Below are 19,282 nucleotides of genomic sequence, written 5' to 3'. Positions count from 1 at the left end.
GCCAATGGTTGCTACCTGGAACTCCCAGAAGCACAGGAGAAAATCCTATTCAATCCCTAATGCTAATGAAACCATCTTCAGATATCTGCCATTCATAGGAGCTCAGAGGCCGCTACTGTGTTGACTGGGGAGCCTCTCAATTGGATCAAAGAGAGCACAAGAGTGGACTGGAAAGAAGGGGAAGGAAGAGGACATGCCCTTCCACTAGAGCAGGTAAAGAGTTAAACCTGTATCCAAATCCCCTTCTTTGCTTAACAGACTAGTTTTCATAAATAATCACTGAACTAGTCTTCCAAAAGAACAGAAATGATACCATCATTACTCTAGGCTAGCATCCTTTCACTGATCATTGACACTTCTGCTTGGGCACAGACAGTACAAGGACAAATGGAAGAACTTTCAGAACCCCGAAGGCCGCATTACTTTCTCTGGTAAAATCAGTCCCAATTTAGTCTCAGAGAACAATAGAAATCAGAGACCAAGGCACCAGAAAAGTATTCCAAACTCTAGCTTCTTCTGACACACACAGGGTAATGGTCTCTGGGAAAAGGTATGGCAGGTGAGCTACCCTGCAGAACAGCCCTGTCTTGGGTTTCGCTGTCCAACCTGTGACCCTATTTGGCCTGAGAAAAACTTGCAGGGGCTACATGGGAACTACTAGAACTGCTGCTCTTGCTGCCTTTGGTTAATTTCAGCTGATGTTGGTCTGAGCCATTTCCCACTCCACTCCTGCCCAGTTCTGGGAACTGAGCACTCATAATTTCTGCCCAAATTCCCACATCCCTGGGCTCCAACCCCAGGACACAGACCTTCCTTCCTGCTTTCAGTATCACTGCCAGCTTCCAGAACCATCCATCCAGAGTAGGAGAACTTCTGTGATCTCCATTCAGAGGGGGTGGGGGGAAGTGGTGCTCGGGCAGAGACTCCAGGCACGCGGCCAGCCAGGCCAGGAGGGGAGAGAAAATTCACAGGATCGCAGATGTTAGAGATGAAAAGAACTTGCAAAAACACATCTCACTCATCCATCCCACCTTGCAGTGTAGGCCCTTTTCCAAGAGCATATGGCCTATTCCCATCTGATTTCAAAGGATCTATCATTACCAACAAGTACTCACTGAGTGTGCCATGTGTGCTCTGCGTTGTCCCAATCATGAGAGGAGGGATGAAAGTGCTCTCTTCCTTTGGATAGGGCTCTCCTGTGCAAGATAAATTTGCCTGTCACAGGCACTGACTGAGCCCATCTAGATAGCTGTCATTCTACCCTGACACGGAAAACTTTCATACATCTGAATACCACGGTCTTGCACATAAATAGCCTGAAATCATCCGATCATCGGGGAAACTGACAAGGACAATAGGTGCTGAAGGACCAGCAATAAGAGAAGTACCAGCAAGAAGGAGCTGAGGAGGGGACAGCTGGGTACCACCTCTAGGAACTGGGAAATGTTCAAGGTAACAACAGTTACAGTAGACTTTCTGAGACTATTAAGGAAGTAGGAAAAGATAGCTTGTTCCAAGAGTTACAGTCATCCAGAACAGTGAGGCAAAGATACTACTTCTTCTTGTCAACTTCTCATCAGTTGAGATGGAATCTTAGATTGATGTATATCTGATTTCACTTTCTCCTGATACACAATAAGCTAGAAAAGATATCCCTCCAATCCCAGAAATGTGACTGAAGAGTTAGATCAGACCCGGAGTCAAATCCTGGGGCATCCACATGGAAGTAGAGGGCTTGAGGGTGTCAGGTCCACTCTGGGACCTTGGGAAGGAACTGGAGCTTCTGTGCAGCTTCAGTCCCCAGGCCCCACCCGACCAGGAACCCACCCGACAGTTTTGCTGATCCCTATGTGTTCCTTTCTCTTCAAATGCTCTTTCCCTTTTTACTTCTTGTCTTTCATCCACTTCTCATTTCTCCTTCAGAGTTGTTCTCTTGTGCTGAATACTTAGATCCACTGGGAAAGGGAGGAATCCATTTCAATTAAGTCTCACCTGCTGCTGTTTGGGCAACTGGGATATGTCCTTCTCAGGCTAAGCAAGATGCCCCAAGAAGACTGTGTAACTGAGTGTCCAAGAGAAAGGGAAGCACACTGCTGACGTCCATGGGTGCTCCTGTCAGTCACACAGGGGTTCCGCTCCACATTCCCACTACTAGTGTGTGAGCCACTACTTCCCTTTCTAAGCCTAAGCTTCTTCATCTGTAAAAGAAGGAGACTATTCCTACTGACTAAATCCTAGGCTCCTTTGAGGGTTGACTGCATTGGCTAAAGGCAGGTAAAGCAATATCCCATATAAATTGTAGCATGAATACATAGAGGGCACTTTGTTTGTTTGTTTGTTTGTTTGTTTTGAAGGGAGTAATAGAATGGACCTGACTAGTTCTGAAATTTCAGCTCTAGCCCACCCTGATTTCTCAGTAACCAGGAAAATTCCAGGATTCAAAAGACACACAAAAGAGCATGTTAATTCATTCTGAATCAAGACTCTTAGCCTGCACTCCAACTGAAAGTCAGAGACAAGGCAGTCCTTGAACCTGATATCTGATGGTTGATTGTCTCCATCCCCAACCCCAGTGCCTCTGCTCCTCATTTTCACACCGCCTCCTTCTTCCTGTTTTCCTTGGTTCTCCTCACTGCCTTTAGCTTCTTCTTATCTTTCTCCTACTCCTCTTCTTCCTCCTAACTCATTATTAAGCAGCCACATGAATACAGTGATTTCACTGGGGACCACAGAAAGAAAGTCCAACAGATAAATCCTAAGCTATCACAAATCTTTATAACCTAACCATGTTCTACCTGCCCATATCTCAGAATCCCTTGGGGAAACTTTGTGAAAATAGTAATTACTGGTGCTTTTATCCAAACCTATGAAATCAGAATCTTTAGGAATAAGACAAGAGAATCTGTATTTTAAAAAATAATAATAATTAATAATAATAATAATAACAATTTAAACTCCTCTGTTGATTCTAAGGTCCATTTAATTTAAGGAAGCATTTTTTTCCTTTTTTTGTAAATTTTTTATTTTATTTTTATTTATTCATTTTAGAGAGGAGAGAGAGAGGGAGAGAGAGAGAGACAGAGAGAGGAGAGAGAGAGACAGGGGAGAGGAGCTGGAAGCATCAACTCCCATATGTGCCTTGACCAGGCAAGCCCAGAGTTTCGAACCGGTGACCTCAGCATTTCCAGGTCGATGCTTTATACACTGCGCCACCACAGGTCAGGCTAAGGTCCATTTAATTTAAGAACCACTGCCATACACCATATACTCCAACCATAGAAACTATATCAAGCTTCTCCTCTCTCCTTTCTTGATGTTTTTGAACTCCTTCATTTCTATCATCTCTTTGTTTTATTATGTCATGCAGCTTTATTTATTTATTTTTTTTGAGCACTTACAATATTTGTTCTATAGGAGCAATGAGAACACTGGAATGGTAAAAGAATGAAAGCTAAAGGGGTTAGAGGGAGCTGAGAGGATTATGCCGAAATGGATCTATGAAGGCGAAAGAAGCCAGAACGCAGATGGAAGGCAGTGGGAATAGGATAGGCAGAAGGAGTAGGAGAGAGGGGTGGGTGGGAGCAGGGTGCAGAAACTACAGTGAAGCCTGGCTCCCCATGGAGTCTGTTGTCCTAGCAACGTGATACTGAAAGGTTGAAGGCTGCTGCTCTCTACAGTTCTGGACCACATGTTGTCAAGGCAACAGAATACATCTAAGACACATGGTGGCAGGCCACGAGGACTTGGGGGTGTGCCAGGAATCTTCAGTTCAAGACACTGGCTGGCTGTGCCATCACACTACCTCCCACAGTGAAAGTCCATGCCCCTTCCACCAAACTTTATCCCCGCTGCCCATTCCCGGTGGCACTATTCTCAACGCCACTCCTTCATTTGGAAAGAGGGGAGATTATAACAGACTACAGCTACAGAGACACAAGTCCAGGAACTGGCCATGAGACACTGGTGCAGAGGAATTTTAAGAATTAAAAAGGAGAGGCAGCTATTTAGTTAGAGTAATGACAATCATATTGCTTCTACCTTCCAATATTGCTTTGCTAATTTGTTTGCGAGTTTGTAAACATATTTTGTAAGAACAACAATATAAACTGCATAATTCATAGATATAGCAAAAATAAATGAGGCCTGATTCAAGAGGAATTCGTGTTTCAATACTACTAGAAATAATAATAGCATCCGTTTATTCAAAACCAGGCATGTTCCTGAAAGAGTAATAAGTCTGTTAAAGGTTATTTCATTTTACCTTATAACAGTTCTTCAAGGTTGATGAGTATTAACCCCATTGTAAAAATAAAAAAACGAGTCACAGAAGTCGCACAACATGGCAAGAGGTCACGCGGCTTCTAAAAGGAGAAGCCAAGAGTTAAAATGGCTCTAAGGTATATATATCATATATTCCATCCACTATATTAACTGCTTTCATTTAAAAAGATGCTAAAGCAAGTTACATCACTCCCTTCTTACACCTTCTGGAATGAAATTTTAAAATATCCACCTCTGTGCCACTCTCAGGCCCCACATGATCTGACCCCACAGTACCTTTCCGCCCTCCTTTCTGTCATTGCCCACATCACCTACGATCTTCCAACTCTGCTGATCTCCCTGCCACTCATCAAAAACCAAACCAAGCACACAAAAAACAAACATGATCCCACTTCAAGGCCTTCACGTTTGCTGTTTCCTCTGCCAAAATGCTGTTCCTCAGATCTGCACACATCTTGATCCTTCTCATCATACAAATCTCAAGTGCTACCTCTTCTGAGACCATCCCTGATGATCCTAACGAGCATAGTGCACAATATTCCTCTCTGCGAGTTTTATTAAAGGTTTTACCACCACCTCAAATAACACTGTTTAATTTGTGTGTTTATTTCTTGTCAGTCGAGGAACCAGGAGGACGTCTCTCATATTGACTAGATCTCCAGAATTTTAAACAGTTCCTGATACCTATGAGATGCATAATAAATATTTTTTTTGAATGAATGAATAAGTAAATGAGAAAGAATGTTGTTTGCTAAAGGAAGTTTAAAAAAATCTCTTGCTACTACCTTTGGAAACTTATTTGCATTGATTAAATTAGTTGGTAATGCCCTGCTGATGAGCATGTTGGATAAATTGAATATTTTGTCTTTTGAGACTTGTAAGAAAAGTTTTTCTTTCTGCTTGCTCTTTTGAAAGAGCACTAATGAAATCGAGATTATCACTGGCACCCAACTGCTTTGCACGAAAGAAATTTGGTTCTGCTACGTCAGACTGTACTCCTAAATGGAGACAGCCCCTTTGCCATGTCTGTCTGCTAGAATGTGGACACGAGTGTTGTAACTAGGAATGCGTCAGGTTGTTGGCTGCAGGTATTTGGCAGGCAGGAAGAAGAAAAGGGGTATGGAGATACAAGCCTAGAGAGAGGTGAGAAATGTATTTGCCTATAACCAGAGATTAATTTTACCACCCATTTTCATCTAAGTTTAAAATACATTTCTCTTCATTGCAATTGCTATCTGCTGGAGTGAAATAATTAATCCATACACACATTTAAGAAATATGTATTAAGAGTTAACCGTATGCCAAGCTGTATGTTAGGATCTAGGGATACAAAAACGAAGAAGACATAGTTCCTGCCCTCATGAAACTTGTAGTCTAGCAGGAGAGACAGCTAATAAATAACCTATTATGTTTAATTTCAGTGATAAGAACCCTGAAGTGTGTAGAATAAAAGGAAGACTGCAGGGGTTCTGATTTGAGCGTGAATAAGAAGAAATATCTGACTCCGTGAGGACAGTGGATTGGGACGGCAGCCTCAGGTGAGAGGCACCACCCTGCGCGCTGGAAAGGATAATGATACCTACAACCACATTTGAAAATACACACACACATGCATATAAACACAAAACAAAGAAGCAAAACCAAAGGCAAAGAGAGAAAAGTGCAGAAAGGGAAGCACTATGAGAAAGACTTCAATGCCTGGTAAATGCAGTGAGGTCTTGGCAGTAGAACAGCTACACAGAACATGAGCACTCCACCCCTCAGCATTGTCCCAGGCCTGGCATGGGCCAGACTGGCAGAGCTGCGCCTTTGCACAGAGCTCCCGCAGAGCATGCCCAGTGACCTCAGAGCCAGGTGAGTTTAGATCATTCTGTTGATAGCTTCTGTTTCTGTTTATATTATCATCCTCTCCCGTTTGTCTACCCAACAGGGACTTACTGAACACCTCCCACAGATATACACTTACTGATTCCTACTATTTGCCAGGCCTTTTCTTAGCATTTTTAATATCTTAATAATCTTAAGAAATAGAGTTGACTTTTTCACTATTTTATAGATAAGGAACCAAAGGCATAGAAAAATGAAGTAATTTGCCAAAGGTCACACAATGAATGGAAGAGCCAGGAACAACCTATGCCGTGAGATTCCAGAGGTCCTCCTCTTAACTATGGTATGTACACTTCCCAGGACTTCCATAACAAATTACCATAACAAATTACCACCAATTACTTGGTGGCTTAAAACAACAGAAATTTATTTTCTCACAGTTCTAGAGGCCAGAAGCCTGAAAAGAAGGTTTGTAGGGTCATGTTCCCTCTCAAGGCTCTGAGGGAAAAATTTTCTTTGTTTCTTCTAGCTTCTGGTGGCTTCCTTGGCTTGAGGTTAAATGATTCCCATCTTCATATCTCTTTACAAGGACTTCTCTTTTATGTCTCTGTCTTCTCCTCTTCTATCTCTTTTAATTTAATTTTATTTATTCATTATTTTTTTAGAGAGGAAAGAGAGAGGGAGAGAGAGAGGGAGAGAGAGAGAGAGAGAGGAGAGAGACAGGGGGGAGGAGCTGGAAGCATCAACTCCCATATGTGCCTTGGCCAGGCAAGCCCAGGGTTTCGAACCGGCGACCTCAGCATTTCCAGGTCAATGCTTTATCCACTGCGCCACCACAGGTCAGGTTCCTCTTCTATCTCTTATAAAGACATTTGTCACTGGATTTAAGGCCGACCCAACTAATCCAACCAATCCAAGATGATATCATCATAAAATCCTTAACTTAATTCCATTTGAAAAGACCCTTTCCCCAATAAGGTTACATTCACAGGTTCTACAAGTAGGGACATAGACATACATGTTTGAGGGGCCACCATTCAATCCACCACAGTGTTTATATAGAGAGCACAGTTTAATAATTGTTCATTGTTTAATAAAAGCTAGCTATTTCTATGTTCCCAACCCTACAGCATGTGCTAGGAATACAAAAACCAGTAATTCGTGGCCCTGACCCCACAGTGAGCCCACTGAATACCAAGTGAGACAGACAGGTAAACAAGACAGTTAAACTAAAAGCATAAATAAAGCACAGGTGAAGTGCATAAAAAGGGGGTGGTGTGGAGAGATTCTGTGAAGAGGTGAGTTAGAAAAGTGTTCACAGAAGTGCCATGACTTCTCTCTAAAAGTGAGTAGGTGTTTCCTGGTGGACAAGGAAGAGGATGTTCTAAAGAGAGGAAGTAGCACAAACAAAATCACAGATGTAAAAGGGGCAGGACCATTCAGGGAGCTGTAAATAATTTAGTGTGACTCGTTATTGTTCCAGGGAGGGAAGGTTAAGAGAAAATCTTAGAGAGGTGGCCCAGGACCAGATCATAAAAGATGTCATATTCCATGCTGTGGGAAGCCAGTGTCGAGTTTTCAGTGAAAGTATAACAATCAGATCTGATTTTCTAAAGAATCACACAGGTAAGCTACCATGTGGCCATAAAGAAAAGAAAGAAGTGTGAGCATGGAGGTCATGGCGGCGGGGGGAGGCTGGAGGGGAGGGTACAGAGAATGCAAGGCCTCCTCACTGTGGGTAACCCTTGTGAGGGGAAGGGAGTGGTCTGGTTGATTCCCAGACTGGTTAACTACCCCTTCCTGGAACTCACTCCTGGTTTCCATAATGCCCCTTTCCTTGTTCTTCTGGTTCTCTTCTTACCTTGCTAATAGTTTCATCTACACTCCTTTATTATCTCTACTTCCTCTGGCCGTTCTTCAAACAGTGCGCTTTGATTTTCTGGTTTAGAATAAAAAGTTAGGTCTGTCCCTGACACACTTCTCTCCTCAAACCACGTGTTAGTTAGAGCCATCTCATCTACCCTCCTTGTTTCAACTGCCTTCTCCTTGCGTATGAGGCTCATATCGACATTTCTAGCCCGAATCACTCTCTTTCCTTCAGTCCCAAATCCAGCTGCTTACTACACGATTCCACTTATACGATCCACCCATATTTTAAATTCTACTTTTTCTCATTCCCACTGTCACCAAATTTACAACAAATCGAATTATTCTTGTCATCAAAATTGTTGAAATGGCACTAAAAGGGTCAACAGTGCTCAATGCTACAGGAGGTCGAGTGACTTAAAAAGTCCACTGGATTTGGCATTTTGCAAAAAGTGAGGGATGAGAAAGTAAAAACAGCAATTTCAGACCCCACTTTAAGGAGCTGAACTGTGAAAGGAGGAGAGAAAGGAGGGAGAAGTCAGGTCAAGGAAAACTTTCATGTTTGTTTGTGTATTAACTGCGAGAGACGTGAGCATGTGAAATGAGGGTAAAATTGATACTTTGGGTAAAACTCTTATTGACGGTTGAGTACTATCACACATATTACAGGACACGTATCAGGTTTGGTCTGCAGGTTCTCAGTGCCAGTAGCACACAGACACACAGACACACAGATACACCTGCAAAACCAGTCGTTATGATGTCAAAAAAAAATGCCCCAATACATTTCCAAACATCTCCTGTGAACCACTAAGCTAGAGAGAAGACGCCAGTAGAGGAGGAGTAAATTGGTAATTAAGGGAAACAAGTAAATAACTGATGAACCAAGGTCCCAGTTCTAGAAGACACGTGAGGAGACTGGCCAACGGCACAAAAGCAGAGTTTGATGTGAACCAGGAGAAATGACAGATGAGAGGTATTTGGGCTTTAGAATCACACAAATATCAGTCGAATTTCCAAGCTGTCACTTACTTCCTTTGAGGGACACTGTCCACTAACTTCAAAGGTGTTCCCAACCCTTTACCCTCGCCACCTCCACCAGAAAGCTCGTAACCCCCACCTCTGCCCAGAGGTGGCTACATAACATTGTTCAGGCACATGCGATCAAGGATATGGGGAAAATGGTTCTTAATCTAATACACACCCTGTGGCTTCTTTGAGTGTTGCTAGGGTGCATAAGGTGGGGAAGACATCTTGCAACTATGACAAAAATGCCAAGAGAATCCCAGAGGGCAGGCCTGACATCACTGAATCACAGGACCACCCCCAGCAGCCCCTGTCCTTGGTGCCTTGTTCTGAGATATCAATAGCACCTATTTCTTTAAGCTACTGTGAGTGAAAAGTGCCTTGTCTGATAAGCACTCATCTATTTAGGCCACTCAGTGAATCACACCTAAAGGTCTTAGGCAAAACAGTTAAGCTCTCTGATTTACAATTTCCATATCATCAAGACGGGGGCAAAATACATGCCTCATAACGTCAATGAAAGAATTAAATAAAATATAATATATAAGCTCATATAAGGTGACTAGCTCAAGGCTGACAGAGTAAATGATCAATCAATGTTAGTTACCTTTCTCATAAGTTCACAGCTACTCATGATAATTTGAGTGTTTTTGTCCCTGTAAAATAGAATTACATCAACAAAATTTTTTGTTCTAAAAAATAAATAAATAAATAAATAAATAAATAATAAACTTTAATATTATTCTCATGCATGCTGGACCTTATAATCAAATATAATTTTGATGCCATATTTTTTCTATTACAAAATAAAAATATAATTTTGAATAAAATACAAAATCTACTTTTTTATTCCAAAAATATCAAAATATGATTCTGAATATATTGTAGATCTGACATCTATAAATAGCATAAGAATTACACAAATCTCAGAAAGGTGAATGAAAATATACTCCTGATGTAGAAATCATAATCCGAGCAGTTTTACAGCAATACCAGTGTAATTATTAAATATTGGCTGTGACATTTAATAAATTAACTGCCTTTCTGCACCTATAACTGCTACATCCTACCTAGTACCTTTACTATCTCTCTCATTTAATAATTCATTTTTTCTCATATATCATCACTTCCAAATCTATGCATGACCCTGGATTCAAATACTATTTTATCTTTCTATGCTTTCTTTAGTAATGTCCTTGACTTATCTTTATTGCTTATATCTTGTGTGTATCAGTTTATTGAAATCCCTGTATGTCTCTCCATTGAAAATCTTGATAAGCCCCGATCATGTCACGATCAGTAATTGTATCACCATAGAGGTAGAACCCAGTGAGCTGCTGCTGTTCATCCTGCAGTCCTGAAATGAAGCAAACTCTTCTCTTTCAGTCATCAAGAAAACATTAGGACCCTATTTCCCTCAGTGATCTAGGTGAGAGCTGGTATATGAAAATACAAGAGACTTTGTACTGAGAGCCTACAGTTTACCAAGCACTGGGGACAAAACTTCATAAGGCTCACTACAAACTAGGTGTTATTTTGACCCCATCTTACAAATAGAAATTTTGAGGCTAAGTGTTTACAAAGCACAACAAAGATCACATGGCTGGGAATGTGCACGGCTCAAATCTATTGGCCTGAAAGGCTGCACTGTCTTCACACTGTCCCACCACCTCCCAGCAGACACAGCTTCACCTCCTGCAGGGTGTTTAAGAAGCAATGGCTCATGTGTTACTTTCTAGCACCAAGCACTTTTATTTCTATGAATGTCTAAAGCAATTTCTGGAGTCTTAATTTTTTAAGCATTAAAACTATACCTGGATTTCAAATGACCAGTTTCTTGAAACAAAACCTAGCTCCAATTTTAAAAGAAAGAATATGTTGGCCAACCAAAAATACAGTCCACAGAAGCAGGTGGAAAGACTATAATTCAGACAGACTTGAGGGCTGCACCACTGCAATGTTCACAGTGTCTTAGAGAGAATGGCCCACCAACCCTCCCCGAACTCTAGTTCAGGAAGCAGGGAAAATGGGAGAGGAGTAACCGATATCCAGGCAGGCCACTCTGTCCTAGCTTTTCCCGGATGACCTCAGTGTGTGGACTGGGGATTTAAAGTCAACTAAAAAGCTTTAAATTCAAACATACTTGGAATCAGATCTTAGTCCCACTACCTCTCTAGCTATGTGACTAGCCAGTGTACATAAACACGCTGATTTTGTTTCCCCATCAATCAAAGAAATACGACTATTTACCTCAAGTATTGCATAAGAATTAAAAAGGTCATTAACATCATGATTGACACAAAGTCAGCATACTATAGAAGCTTCTTTAAAACCCCTTGCCTTTCCCACCTCTACATCTTAACTCTGACCTCATTCAAGAAATGCTATAAGCCCTAGCCAGTTGGCTCAGTGGTAGAGCATCGGCCTGGCATGCAGGAGTCCTGGGTTCGATTCCCGGCCAGGGCACACAGGAGAAGCACCCATCTGCTTCTCCACCCCTCCCCCTCTCCTTCCTCTCTGTCTCTCTCTTCCCTTCCTGCAGCCAGGGCTCCATTGGAGCAAAGTTGGCCCGGGCACTGAGGATTGCTCCATGGCCTCTGCCTCAGGCGCTAGAATGGCCCTGGTTGCAACAGAGCAATGCCCTAGATGGGCAGAACATTGCCCCCTGGTGGGCATGAGGGGTGGATCCCGGTCGGGCGCATGCGGGAGTCTGTCTGACTGCCTCCCTGTTTCCAACTTCAGAAAAATACCAAAAAAAAAAAGAAAAAAAGAAATGCTGTAACATAACCGTTTGCTCTATCCCAAGGATGACCAAATGATAAACAAGTAAAAGAAGGTAAAAATGAAACAAAACAAAACACTAAATGACACCAAATTAGCAAAGAGGCACAGAGTAATTATGAGTAGCCTAGCTATGTTGGTTTCTAGATTGTGTTGGGGTCTTGGCCAGTTGGCTCAGTGGTAGAGCATCGGCCCAGCATGTGGAAGTCCCAGGTTCGATTCCCAGCCAAGGCACACAGAAGAAGCACCCATCTGCTTCTCCACCCTTCCCCCTCTCCTTCCTCTCTATCTCTCTCTTTCCTTCCTGCAGCCAAGGCTCTATTGGAGCAAAGTTGGCCCAGGCACTGAGGACAGCTCCATGGCCTTCACCTCGGGTGCTAAAATGGCTCCAGTTGCAATGGAGCAATGCCCCAGATGCATAGAACATCGCCCCTGGTGGGCATGCCAGGTGGATCCAGGTTCAGCGCATGTGGGAGTCTGTCTCTCTGCCTCCGGCTTCTCACTTCAGAAAAATACAAAAAAAAAAAATAGATTGTGTTGGATATGGAAATTCACATTAGCAATTGGAAGGCAACAGACTATTTACAGTGTCACACATGAATACTAGCTCATCTACTCCTTCTCCAAATACCTTGCTATTTGGTGTGTATGATGTGGGGTTGGGGGAGGGGAGATGGAGGAGATCAAGAAAAGACCAAAGAGGAGTAGGGGTCATCTTCCTAGCCCCAGATGGATTCCAAAATATGGTTCTCTGCACAGAAAAATAAGAGTGCTATTGAAAGCACCTGACCAGGTGATGGTGCAGTAGATAGAGCATCGAACTGGGACACAGAGGACCCAGGTTTGAAACCCCAAGGTCGCCAGCTTGAGCGTGGGCTTATCTGGCTTGAGCATGGGTTCACCAGCTTGAGTGCAGGGTTGCTGGCTTGAGTGTGGGATCATAGATATGACCCCATGGTCGCTGGCTTGAGCCCAAAGGTCTCTGGCTTGAAGTCCAAGGTCGCTGGTTTGAGCCTAAAGTCGCTGGTTTGATCAAGGGGTCACTCACTGTGCTGCAGACCCTTGGTCAAGGCACATATGAAAAAGCAATCAATGAACAACTAAGGAGACTGAGGAGCTGCAACAAAGAACTGATGCTTCTTATCTCTCTCTCTTCCTGTCTGTCTGTCCCTATCTGTCCCTCTCTCTGTCTCTGTCACATAAAAAAAAAAAAGTGTTATTCAAAGCAAAAAATTTCAACCAAGCGAGAAAAAAATGATAGCAATGGATTCCAGAGCAAGACTGTTTTAACATGTCCTTTAATAAGTGTGATGCACGCTTTAGCTCCTGTGCTGCATGCACTCTAATCAAGCCACCTATTTCCACACCCAGACTCTTTACTCATCATAACCTTTTCTCTTCCATTCTTGCAACATTAAAGAATGGATCTCACATCTTTTTGCCTGATCCTACTATAACTTCCACTTTTTGTATTTGTTCCTGCCTCCTGCCCAAACCACTTTTATTGGTCCTGAAGCCAGTAACAAAAGAACAGTCAACAAGCCTGTGTTTCCCTACCCCCATTCCTTACTTCTCTCACCTAAAGCATGTGTTTGCACAGTGCTTTTCAATAATTTTCCACATATTTTGTTTCATTTTTCTCTTCAAACTGTTATAAAGTGGATAGGACAGAAAACAAAATTTAAATCTTATAAACTGCAAACTGAGTATCATGTAGCTTAAGTGGATTGTTGGCCCAAATTTCCAAAGCTCATGAAATTGGAGTCTAAAACTCAGGACTTACAATTCTTAATTAATTGCTTTTTGAGGTAGAAATATATAAATAGAAAGCACGGTCTTCAAAAGAGGTCCTTCTGGAGTTGGAACCCCAGCCTTGCCGCTCATAAACTGTGATATCCCAGATTACTTACTTAACCTCTTTGAATTAAAACCTAAAAACCCAAGAAAAGATTTTAGCAAGTCATCAGGGAACCTCCCAGATAAAAAAGGGAAACACGTGTAGCTTTAGTTCAGTATTTGGATTCAGATGGGCATCCTAAATCCAGGATTTCAGAAAGAATAAAAGAAATTATAACAGGGAAAAATACACTAGACCCCTTATACTCAGGTGGGAAACTGCCAAAAATCACCTCATACATTTTTAAACTGTCTGTTATGCTTCTTTTGTTACAAGTCTTTTGTTACAAGCACTAGCAGTTTTCCCCATTAGAGCTTTTCTATAACACAATGAGCCCCTTTCGGCTACGGTGTGGCTGGATCACTGATGAGCCTCAGCTCCCCTGGCGAGGCAAAGGCAAGACCCTGGCTCCCACCCATAGTTCTCAGCCATTGCAGAAGACAAGTAATTGGTCTCCAGTTCAGAAACGTCTATACAGTTGGTTGTGATGCTATTTGACCCCCATTCTTTTCCTGTATCATAAAACCTTCTCCTTTTCTTCAAGCGGCTCCATACATACAACCTCCAGCTCAGCCTACTCAATGTTATGCTGGGTACTTAGTAAAGCACCTGCTATGTACTATTTCATTTAATCTTCAACAACTCTATAATAAATATATTACTATCCTCACTATACAGGCAGGGAAACCAAGGTTTAGAGTGGCTGGTAAGTAGTTCAGATCCTCACACTCGGAACCGGTGGTTGAAACCCACTTTGATTCCAAACCCCGAGCTTTGGACAGCTCTACTCCACTGGTTCCCATGCTTCTTTTGGCCATGGCATAAGGAGTGTTTCCTCATTGGGAAAGTAGAACACTAATTAATGTTTGCATTGATTAATCAATGTATACCAAAAAAAAAAAAAATGAGCACATGCTATTTGACCAGATGTGAAACCTGTGTCTCACTACATTTGTCAAATATTTTTATAACCATGCTGTCTTTCTTCCATCTGGGACTTTATCTCTGTAATGCAATCTTCCACAAGGACACTTGATTAAGTGGATTCTATTAGAAACAAACAAACAAACAGACAGACAAACAAACAAAAACTAAGGCCAAACAGAGTGGCAATGACCTATCTCCTAGAAGGAGAGAAGCAAAATGGAACGCTTATTTGTCATCTTTCAGATGACAACTTCGCCCCTAAGGACTGTGCCTCGAACACAGTGAAGCGTATTTCTTAGATTGTCTGCATGAGTTCCACTTTCAAATGTTTGTCCTATTGCCCTGTAGTTGATTCATAGTTGTCAAACTCTGTGTCCTCATTCTGTGTTTGTAAAATGTGGTCATGGTACTTAAAAATAAACTTCTATTTTTAAAAAATTGACCTTAGAATATGAGGTGTTTTATTTTTTAAACTTGCCCCAAAAGCTTATTTCTCTGAAATCTGGGAGTTTCTTTTCACTTGTCTTCATGCAAACTCTTTCAGCCTGTGAACGTCCCAGGGCACAGCTCCCAGAGTCGCGGCCCGCTGCCCCCTGGCCCCGCGGTGCCGGCCACACCCGGTGCCGGCCACACCCGTCGCCGGCCACACCCGTCGCTGCAGTCGCCAGCTCCCAGTCAGCCAGCCAACCCCACTCTGGCTTCCAAGTTATCAGGACCTCCTTTCTTCTCTTTTCTCTTCCTACCTACCTTTCAGAATCTCTTCTTTTTAGATCAAAATTCAGATATTATTTAGGCTATTTTAGGAAACTGATTAAAAATCATTGCCTATCACCCTTTTATGATGCAGAAAAAAAGATAAGATGGGATATTGGTGTTGGATGCAGTGGTGTGTGGGGATAGGAAAGAAATCAGAAGGGGACTACACTGCAGAGATCTGGAAGGATCCACCTCACTGGCTTCAGTCTTCTCTTTTCCCCAAAAGAAGTAATCATTGGGCCCTCTATGACACTGTGCTACCCCTAAATGCTAATCATATGCTCATTCATTCTTTCCTCTAGTCAGATTCCAGTAATGTCATTATGAATCAAAGGGCGAATTGCATTTAGTCAGATAACAGCCACCACAGAAGACAAAGTAATGAATAGAAAGGTATAGGGACCCTAGCCAGTCTCTCCATTTTCTTGAGATGTGACAGAGCACGTGGTCTTTGGAGCCAGCAACCCATGTTAAATCCTGGCTGCCACTTACTACCGATATCATTTTGGATATGTTATTTAACCTCTCTGAGCCTCAGTTTCCCCATATGGCAAGTGGAGATAAGTAATACTACTTAGCTCATTGGGTTGTTGAGAGTATTAAATAAAATAATGCCCGCAAAGCAGTATGTGCCCAGCATATGGTAGATGTTCTAAAACACCCGGGATTTATCAGTGAACAAAATAACCCAGTCTCTCCACATGATCTGCATCTTGGTAGGAGCCACAACAAAGAAGCAACCAATTAATTTAACCAATAACCACTTATACTAGGGCCAGGGGGTGAGGTGAGGTGAGGTGGGGTGGAATGGTGGTGGGCCTAAAATAACATAGGTTGATTGCACAATACCCCATATTTTTAAAAAAAAAATCATTTTTACCTGTCTTGCTCTCAAAATAAGTAGCACGTTTTCATGTTTCAAAATTTTGGCTCATCTACCTTGGCATTTTTCAGTGCCATACTGTGCCCTCAAAATACCACTGCTAGCCTGACCAATGGTGGTGCAGTGAATAGAACGTCTTCCTAGGACACTGAGTATCCAGGTTTGAAACCCCAAGGTCGCTGGCATGGGCTCATCTGGCTTAAAAGTAGGCTCACCAGCTTGAGTGTGGGGTCACTGGCTTGAGCCCAAGGTTGCTGGCTTGGCCGGGGCCCCTGGGTAAAGGCACATATGAAAAGCAATCAATGAACAACTAAAATGCCACACTACAAGTTGATGCTTCTCATTTCTCTTCCTTCTTGTATGTCTGTCTCTCTTGCTTAAACAAATAAACAAACAAAAAACCTGCTGAAATATAATTTACTAAAGACAAGGTTAACAAAAAAATCTACCTGAAGCAAAAACTCAGTAAGTTTTGCCATTGTCAATCGACATTTCCCGTTCTGCTTAAGTTTATCTCACCTCCCTCAGCGTGGGCTTTTCGTACCAGCATTTGATTTTAATATCTTTACCTTTCAATATCTTTCTCCTATATTAGTGAAGTTCCTCCACTTGGTGCTTTCCATTTCCACTTGACCTTTCCTGGATTGAACACAGGAAGCTTTTTCAGAAACAGACCCTAGTCATCTCTGCCTGCTGCCAACAGATGGCAATAGCGATCATACAAGGTTATTTTACTTGGTTAAGCCCTGCACTGTGATGGTTCTCAGCTGGCCAAGGAGCACACCTATAGTGTCTGTGCTAGGTCTTGAGGCATTTACAAGCATTGTTAACTCCACCGCATGTCTTTTAAGTAAAAAAACTAATGGCAGTGTTAAAAGTGATGTTAAGAAGTCTAAGATGACCATGAAAAGATATAATTAATTTTAAAAAACCCAAGTAATAAAAACAAAACAGTAAATATTGTACTTGTGAAATGAACCAATCTGAGATAGAAATAACTGTGAAGGACAATACATAATAAGAAGAAAAATGCCAATACCTAAGCAATAAAACAGTGAAAAATAACTGAATAAGGAAAAGATGGGCAAACACAATGTAGGAGAGATTAGGGTTTATTGGAGGCCTAAAGGCAGTGATTCTAGCCTTGACTGCACACTAGATCATCTGGGGACCTTATAAAACCGTAAACCCCAGGCAGTAACCTAGGTCAATTGGCAGAACTGCTGGGGGTGGGAGCCACACATTGGCAGTGTGTAAGGCTCTTCCAACATGCAACCCAGTGTAGGAAGAACCACTGCTTTCAAATCTAAGCATGGAGAAATGCAGCTGCTCCTGGTTCTGTGCATTTAAATCCATTTACATGCACAGATGGATGTGTGATGAGCATGGACACCTCAGCAAGAAGTGCTTCTTTATGATATTTGTATCTCCAAGAAGAAAAATTACTTGCTTCAAGGGATTTTTCACTGTATATTCTTGAAACTGACATGGGTGAAGAATATGTATTATTTACCACAGAAGAACAGAGTACACCTTATTATCCAATTTTGAAGGAGCTATTCATATGTGTACAAGAAAGCAGATCACAGAGCTGCAAACTTCAGTATCTCTTCATTATTTCAGTGACTACATTTACAAAAAAAACGGACACACAAAGCTGTTCTAAACTGTGTGAGTGTCTATTTACCAGCATTTTCTTCTCACTTTCATCTCCAAGTGATTAGAATTATCCCTGGTCCATCTATTCACTCGATGCATTCTCTACCTACCATCTTTCATAATTAAGTTTTGCATTAAAACAAATGGATCATTTAGTTCTCAATTCAAACCAACCAGGCTTATCTCCCTGCAGCCTGCTTTTACCTTATCTGCCATTATCATAGAGGATCCCCCGTGGATGCCCAGGATGGGGGTGAGCGTCTGGGCTGAAATGAAGTCAAGGATCTGGGCGATGGCTTCCTGGTCAGTGTCATCAGCAAACACCACCCCCTGGATCTTCCGGTCAGACATGAGATCACAGATACGGGTGATGATGCTCTTTGGATCGGTCTCATTCATGGCTACCAGCTCCACACGCGGCACCACGGAGAGATGGTGGAAATCATCTTTCTCGTGGGCATCCTTGATAGCCACCTCGTCTGAAGTGCCCACGAGGATGACAGCAATGCCGATGCTGGGGGGGCTCTTCTGAGAACGCGCTCTGCTGCCTGACACGACCAGGACAGCCAACACCAACCAGAACTTGGGAGAACAGCACTCTGCACTGGGCTTCATCTTCAACTCGTTGACTCCCTGAAAACACAAAGACAGAGTGGTTAAATTACAACCCACATAACGTGACCTGTCTTTAAAAAGGCTGGACACCACAAGTCAAGGGCCTTTGCCAATCAGCAAACCCAGTGTCTAGCCCAATCTCTTAAAATCTCTTGTGTTTATTCAGCAGAGTGAGAGAAAAAGAAAACTTTCAAAGGCATCAGAAATCCTTGTGCAAGTCAATAAAAGATGCCATCGCTATAGCCGTTAGCAGGAAACAGACAGAGACAGATGAGGCAAAGAGGATGCAAGTGGTCCAAGCAGTAATGCAAAGTGCACGGACCCAGGAGTCTCTACGAGGGGGCCGTGCTGCTGCTGCAGGACCCTTGGCACTCCTATCACAATCCACCTTCAACTGCTCTTGGGACAAGGGGATGGCATAGGCCAGGAAAGGCGAGGAGTCATGTGGGAATAGCAAAGGCTCGCAACAAAACATGGTGTGGAAAGTTAGATAGAGAAAGCTCCAGATACATAACCCTACATTCGTGCTGCCTTTGCTTCATGTTCACCTCAAAGAGGAGAAGGGCCTGAACATTCTTCAGCAACCCTTTTTAGTATCTGGCTCTTAATACTAAATCAAAAAACAAACAAAAAAACAATATGTAGGCAGTACTTTAAAAAACATTTCACTTGATCTTTATAATAACTCAGTGGGGGGAAATAAGAAAGATACTGTTAACCCCATTTTATAGATGTTGAAGCTAAGACTCAAAGAAACTAAGAAA

At 42.4% G+C, this 19,282-nt stretch overlaps 1 protein-coding gene across 2 annotated transcripts in view; it reads right to left on the bottom strand.

The window, feature by feature from the left end:
• Nucleotides 1-19,282, bottom strand: part of GRIN2B (glutamate ionotropic receptor NMDA type subunit 2B) — a 442,385-nt gene that overhangs the window by 292,906 nt on the left and 130,197 nt on the right. For both annotated transcript variants that reach the window (XM_066355404.1, XM_066355413.1), the window contains one exon: nt 18,108-18,536. In XM_066355404.1, coding sequence (XP_066211501.1) covers nt 18,108-18,518 — 411 coding nt within the window. In that variant the 5' untranslated portion in view covers nt 18,519-18,536. The remainder of the gene's footprint in view (nt 1-18,107; nt 18,537-19,282) is intronic.

This window comes from Saccopteryx leptura, chromosome 1 (assembly GCF_036850995.1).
Source record: "Saccopteryx leptura isolate mSacLep1 chromosome 1, mSacLep1_pri_phased_curated, whole genome shotgun sequence".
Lineage (NCBI taxonomy): Eukaryota > Metazoa > Chordata > Mammalia > Chiroptera > Emballonuridae > Saccopteryx > Saccopteryx leptura.
Note: the sequence above shows the minus strand (reverse complement) of the source record. Positions and strands in the feature narration are given on the sequence as shown.